At 35.6% G+C, this 7,036-nt stretch overlaps 1 protein-coding gene across 1 annotated transcript; it reads left to right on the top strand.

Moving 5' to 3' along the window:
* The first annotated feature begins 479 nt into the window (after window positions 1–479).
* On the top strand, window positions 480–6,834 carry tcea1 (transcription elongation factor A (SII), 1). Its single transcript, XM_044133449.1, has 10 exons — window positions 480–745; window positions 2,535–2,597; window positions 2,699–2,804; window positions 3,362–3,464; window positions 3,575–3,723; window positions 3,810–3,866; window positions 4,140–4,294; window positions 4,395–4,541; window positions 4,791–4,862; window positions 6,423–6,834. The coding sequence occupies exons 1-10, from the start codon at window positions 671–673 to the stop codon at window positions 6,429–6,431; spliced, it is 936 nt and encodes a 311-aa protein (XP_043989384.1). The 5' UTR covers window positions 480–670; the 3' UTR covers window positions 6,432–6,834.
* Window positions 6,835–7,036: the final 202 nt, after the last annotated feature.

Below are 7,036 nucleotides of genomic sequence, written 5' to 3' on the forward strand. Positions count from 1 at the left end.
GCCTTCTTTTGCACAAAAATGTGTGAGCTAAAAACGTAAGTTGTGATTTTACTCTTTTACCACATTAAAAGTTTTAGATGATTATCAAGCACATTTTAATGACAAGAATGATGTGGTTAAATATTAATTAATTAATTTAGTTTGTGTGTGTATAGGTGCTGGTTTTTGATAAGAGAAATTGGTTAAAGAATACTTTTTAAAAGTGAGCAAGATTTAAATAAACATACTGTGTGTCTCTACTCATCAAGTGTCAAAAAGTTACGTTTTAGCGCCATCTGAAGGCATTCCGTACATTACTGGAAAAAAATGCTGAAATCGTTATAGGTTGTAGAAAGAAACACATTTTTGAAGTTTAATGAAAAGTAAAGTAATGTGATAAAAAATAACAATAATAAAATATGTTTTCTGGTTCAGTGTGATTATTATAGCAACCGGTGACATGATCCATTTTTATGTTCTGGCTCGATTAACTCCACTTTGGATCTTACAAGCGGGCATCTTCTAGTCAGGTCTGCTACACAACGGGGGCAGTCGCTGTGTGGTCCCGGTCCGCCAAGTTGACGCTGCCGTCTCCGCCGCTACCGCTTTTTCCTCACTGGCGTGGTCTTTTTGTCCCGTATTTTTCTTTTCGCTTGCGCCTTTTTTGTCTCGTTCTGTCAGATAAATCAAGATGGGGAAGAAGGAGGAAGAGGAGATTATCAGAATCGCTAAAAAGATGGATAAAATGGCGCAGAAGAAAAACGGGGTGAGATGTTCTCGGAGAGATGAACGCTATTAGCCGACCGTGCTAGCATGGACGCTAATGGGATACGATGGAGCTCAGCAGAGGCTAATTTAGCTTCTAGCAAGTTCACGCAATAAGAACATTTTTGATGCAAATATTAGTTATTTATTCCGCGAATTTACTCACACCTATCTCCAGCATAAAGACTCACAGCTAAAATTCATGAAGTTTGGAACTAACCCGTTTGCTGACAAAAACAAGTTGTTTACTGACAGTCTGTTTATTTGTGCTACTAAAAAGTTAGCAGTTAGCAGCCTAAGGAGCATTGTAAGGTTCATGATCGTGAAAAAAATCAACAAGTGATCCATGTGATATTCAAAAGTTAGTGTTCGTTTGACAATGCAGCATAAATTGAGATAATATCATTCACGCAGAAGTCATATGCATTTGATACGCTGTGAATTAGCTTCCCCAGTTCGCCTTGGACACTCAATATGTAGCCGCCAAGCAACTATCCATGCAATATTACTACTGTGTGTAGCAGCATTTTTAAAGCTGTAACAATTTTTTAATTCAATTATAGCTCAATATGTAAACATTTACTACTCTGATTACTCTACAGAATGAGAACAATGCTTATAAATTCTTAAAATGAATCCTCGGGTTGAGCCCAAATTGTAATTTAAAGGGAATATCAAAGCATTAGCCCTGAAACGAATGTTAAGAATGAGGAAACTTTAGTTTTTTGTTTTGTTTTTGCAGCTTTTGTTGGTAATGGAGTAGCATTCAGTTGATAGGCTCTTGCTATTAAAAATACACTTTCCCTAAGTTTGTTTATGTATTTTTTTTGTATGTGGTAAACTTCACTGGACCTAATTTGTTTGATTTTTTTTTTTTTACATTATTTTATGTTGAGCAGCTCCAGCTTTATATTTTAAGCCAAAGGGGACCTTTACAAACAACTTTTTGTATTGATATTAATATAAAATTTTATACACTAAAACGTATCAGTCAGAGGGACTTGAAAATAAAATTTAAACTACCCTGCCATCAGTACTGTTGCTAAAGTGTGATTTCTTTCAATTATATTTATTTGTATAATTTCAATATCACTGTTGAAGTTTTTATTTAAAATATATAGATTATTAGTATAATTTTTATTCATAGCCTTCACACATAATTATGCACACACATTAATAACCCTAAGAAAAAAACCCATTTAATTAAAAATAGTAACACATTCAAAGTCAATCATGTATTTTACCCTGTTCTGTTTAAGAAAATCACACATTAAATTTCTCACTTTAATATCAATAAATTTATATATAACACTGATATTTTCACATGTCTATCTACATTCAAGCATCATATTTTTTGTTATACAACTTTGAGTCATTTTACCAGTATTAAAGTAGGAGTTACTAATGGTAAATGCTTCTAACATTTTGAATAATACCAGCTGTTGTTATGAGACATCTGTCTACTCTAAAAGAGTCAGTTTCATAAATCTTTGTTGTGACAGTTAAGTTACAATGTGCTTAACATGAAACCACCTACTAATCTCCAAGTGCTTTATGCCAAACTGCACAGAGTCACCTACACACAGTCAAAATAGTTGCCACAATAAAGGATTACAAGTAAGGCATGTTTGTTTCAAAATGACTTGGAGTAGACACAGATAATTCAGGAAATCTAGTTTTTATAGCCCATAGTTTAGAGTCTGTTTTACTCAAATGGAGTTACTAGAAAGGAACCATGTTAGATGCATTAAAGTTTCACTCAAACGTCTCTTGTTTCCTTTTCTCTGTAGGCCGGGGCACTGGATCTCTTGAAAGAGCTGCGGAGTGTACCCATGACTCTGGAGCTGCTCCAGGTATGCCTTTTTTTGTTTTTAATGCATATTTTTTAGTTTCTGTGGATTCAGGCAGTGTTTTTAGTCTAAATTACTGATGAGGTTTCCCCCCTCCCCAACAGTCCACCAGAATCGGAATGTCTGTTAATGCGATCCGCAAGCAGAGCACAGATGAGGAGGTGACTTCTCTCGCCAAGTCCTTGATCAAGTCTTGGAAGAAGCTTTTGGGTAATTTTTATTGTTGATGTTTTCTGCTGATCTGATAAGAATCATTGTAAAAATAAAAAAAAAATGGAGAATGTCCACTGTGATATCATTACCAATGAGCTCCACTTTACAGTTGTGAGGTTCGCATTTTTCACTGCTGAAAAATAAAAGACCTGATTGGCTAGTCTTCTCAGAGAGCTCACTTCAAACCAGTCACTTTTGTTTACAGAAGCATTGTCTCCACTGAACTATCACTTACATCACAATTATATAATTGATCAAATAAATTGATGTGCTCTTGTAAACAAGATTGAATTGTATTTATTCTTTATAAATATACATGTTTTAGCTCACTTGTTCAGTATGTAAGACCTGATTTATGTATTTGTTTTCTATGTTAATTTATCATTGTTACATTTAAGTAATATATCATGATTATATTTTTAGATAGATTTGTGGAATTTCCAGGATTTATATGTAGAAACTGTCAACTCCTTGTTTAATAATATGAATTCTATATTTTTTAGTCATATATACTTGAGATTCACATTTTCCAAACTTGGATAATTACTCTTCAGATGAGCCGGGAGGTGGAGAAAAAGCTCCAGATGAGAAGCGAAAAGAACAAACAACACCTGTTGTCTCTCCATCGCAAGGAAGCCCAGAGCCTAAGGAAGAGAGGTAAGAGAAACATTGTTTGAATGTTTTTTATTTACTTTTACTTTCTATTATTTTTGTCGTAGTGCTTTGTTGCGTCCATTGATTTCCAGCTTCTCTTCTAACTTCTGCAGCAGCTCCTGCAGTAATTCCAGCAGCAAAAGTGAAACTTCTGAAGTCGCTTCCAACACGTTTACCACCACCTTTCCTCGCGCCCCAACCACCTCCGACTCCATCCGGCTCAAGTGCAGAGAGATGCTGGCCAGTGCTCTGCAGACCGGAGGTATAACCCAACACTGCACACCAACTCATGTTGTTTGGTTACTTTTTGCTGGTTTATGTATGTTAACTATATTTGATCATTTTCAGAGGATCATATTGCCATTGGTGCTGATTGTGAGGAGCTTGGCGCACAGATTGAAGAATATATCCTTTACATTTTCTATTTATTTGAAGCTCAGTTCCAGGGATTACTTTGTTATGTATTTGTCTATATTTGGGAATAGTGTTATAGGCTTTTTTTAGACACTTTTCAGTGGGAAACTCGATGAAGCATTTCCTTTTTATTCTTTTAAGAAGAAAAAAAACACTCCAAGTTCAATAATTTTCAATTACGTTTTTCATTTTTGGCCTTCTTGTTTTGTTCTGAGGTGAAGAAAATTTCACCTCTTCAAAATATCATCCTTGACCTGCTCCCACATATATTCCAAGAATTTAAGAACACAGACATGAAATATAAGAATCGTGTGCGGAGCCGGATCTCAAATCTAAAAGATATGAAAAATCCCAATTTAAGGAGGACCGTGCTCTGCGGGAGTGTAACCCCGGAGCGGATGGCCAAGATGACCGCAGAGGTATGGTGTCTGTTGATGGTGTTGTTAATATTCCAGCGCATAGAAAGACCAGAAATCACAACATATATTTAAAAGTTTTTCTTCTGCTGTCATTGTTTAGGAAATGGCCAGTGACGAGCTGAAGGAAATGAGGAAGAATTTGACCAAAGAAGCTGTCAGGGACCACCAGATGGCCACCACCGGCGGCACACAGACTGATTTATTCACCTGTGGCAAATGCAAGGGAAAGAACTGCACCTACACACAGGTAGAGATGAACTCTGAAAAGACCTTTGTTTATGTTGTGATGAAATAGCAGGCAAATTTAATTTCAAATTTCCAGTTACAATGCACCCATTTACAGTATTGTAAACTTTAGCATGCTACTAGCATACATCAAATATATTTAAATGTGTTTCTTTGTATTTGATTTATCACTCTGAATGAATAATCAGGGGGATTTTAAAAGTATGATATTTGGTAGTAAGTTGTGTCAATTTTCTTGAATGATTTCTAGGTTCAAACTCGAAGTGCTGATGAACCGATGACCACGTTTGTCTTCTGCCAGCAGTGTGGAAATAGATGGAAGGTATGCAAATTAATTAGTTTCTCCTGGCCTAGGTAACTGCCATTTGCATCTCCCTCAGACTCTAAATTACGCTTTTGAATTCGTGCAGTTTTGTTTTTGTCAGTCTGAAAGAAATCTCACATTTAGTTTAGACACATTCAACTCAGAACAACATGGGAATTTTTCCAGCAGGTTAAGGGATCTTTATGAACGGTCCACAAAATATTTTGGTTTGATTTACATCTTGTGCTGTTTTCTGTTCTGACAGGTAAATGTACAAAAAAAGGTGAATATTACAAAAACATTAATTATTTTTCATCATTTTAGAAAGTGAAACTTACATATTGTTTGTATTCATTTCACATAGAAAATAGTTCTTACAACTTACACAGTGAAAACCAAAATTCACTTTACCACAAAACTGGAAAATTATATAACCTTAACAAAAAAGGAGAAATGTGAGGCATACATGTTTATTTATTTGTACCTAAAACCTTGTTGGTTCTCCTGGTGCATGAATTACTGCATCAGTGCAGCGTGACATGGAAGTGATCAGCCTGTGGCTCCGTTGTTGTTTTGACAGCGGCCTTTAGGCCGTCTTCATTGTTTGATCTGGTTTCTGTCATCTTCCTCTTAACAAACCCCCTAAGGTTCTGATCAGGCAAGTTTTACTGGTCAATCAGGCATAGTAACACTGTGGTCATTGAACTAGCCTTTGTTCCCTTTTTTGGTACTGCTGTAGCAGCTCTTTATCCAATGACTCCACCCTCAGGTCACTCCTTGTGAAGCTCCTCCAAATTCTTACATGAATTTTACTGGACAGTCCACTCAAAGGCTACAGTTATCCCCATTGTTGGTGCACCTTTTCCTACCACATGTCTTCCTTCCACACAACTTTTCATGACTATGATTTATGATTTTCTCTCAGCATTCTAGTTTTCTGAGATGCAACATTTTGGTTTTCATTGTCTTAAACCATAATTATCAAAATTAGCAGAAATAGGATTTTTAAATTCTACCTAAAAAAGTCCACTGTTTAACTTAATGACAAGAAAAATGGGCATAAAAATATTACTGGTGTTTTTAGTGTTATTCTGTTTTGGAAATCTAATGCAACTATTCCATGAAAAACTTGTTTATTATATCTACACAGTACAGTGTATTTAAAAACATTAGCTAGTTCTTTATTATTTGTAGCCAAAGCTATTGAGACCCACTGTGAAAGGTTCAAATGTGTAAAAAGTATCATGTAAATTTGTTAGTTCAACTTAAAAAAACAACAACTTGATAATAACCGAAAAACCTTGTCATGTTCCATATAACAAATAAAGTGGATAATTGAAGAATCGTGGAAGACTGCAAACACACCACAGAACCTTACAATTAAGAACCTGAAGAATAACCAAAGTTTAACTTTTTGTACGTTTATTAAAATGACTTGATTGTATTTCCAAAATCTTGTATTTCCGAGTGACTTCCTTAAAGCACATTAAACAAGTTGCTTTTGTTAAACCTGCTATTAATAGCAGTTATTGGTAAAATCTGTGATGTTTCTCAATGAATCTTCTTCTCGTCTTCTAGTTCTGCTGAATCTGCTGGCGTCATCCACGGCACTCCCGACAAGTAGCAAAATTCCCGGACCAGGTTCTGTCCGCCTGCAGCAGAGCGGAGCTTTGTATTCTGTGGTTGCGTTGTACTCAACATCCAAGATGCCACTACGGTTACCGTTTGAGTAAATATCATGGTCATAGATTGAGCTTATTGTCACTTCCCTTAAGGCCCCTCCCTCCAAATCTCTTACTGTTGTTATTAGTTGTTTCTCGCTGTTAAATATATGCCATGAATCTTGTGTCATTCTCTTTTATCTGCGTTTTTATATGTAGTTTTAACACTTTGGATAATATTGTTTTTGCTTTCCCGGCACAGCATTGTATTGTTTTATTTAATTCCCCAATAAAATGTAATCCATTTGATTAAAAAGGAGTTATTTTAATTGCTTTGTCTTTTATTATTCTCCACAGTCTATGCGAACCTTTACTATTGCTATAATGCCTGTGAGTATCTGAGTGGACGCACATCCTGTATGAGTGTGTGGGAGTATATTTTTGTAATTGGTAGAATATTCATCACTTCAAAGTGAATGCAGATGTATGCATGTTATTAATCTGTCTAGAGACAGGATAATGTCATTGGTT

This window comes from Gambusia affinis, linkage group LG12, assembly GCF_019740435.1.
Source record: "Gambusia affinis linkage group LG12, SWU_Gaff_1.0, whole genome shotgun sequence".
In the NCBI taxonomy this organism is placed as follows: domain Eukaryota; kingdom Metazoa; phylum Chordata; class Actinopteri; order Cyprinodontiformes; family Poeciliidae; genus Gambusia; species Gambusia affinis.

Coding starts and splice junctions, on each gene's coding strand:
- tcea1 (XM_044133449.1), top strand. CDS start 671: ATGGGGAAGAAGGAGGAAGAGGAGATTATCAGAATCGCTAAAAAGATG. Junction 3,724..3,809: donor CAGTGCTCTGCAGACCGGAG/GTATAACCCAAC, acceptor GATCATTTTCAG/AGGATCATATTGCCATTGGT. Junction 4,295..4,394: donor TGGCCAAGATGACCGCAGAG/GTATGGTGTCTG, acceptor GTCATTGTTTAG/GAAATGGCCAGTGACGAGCT.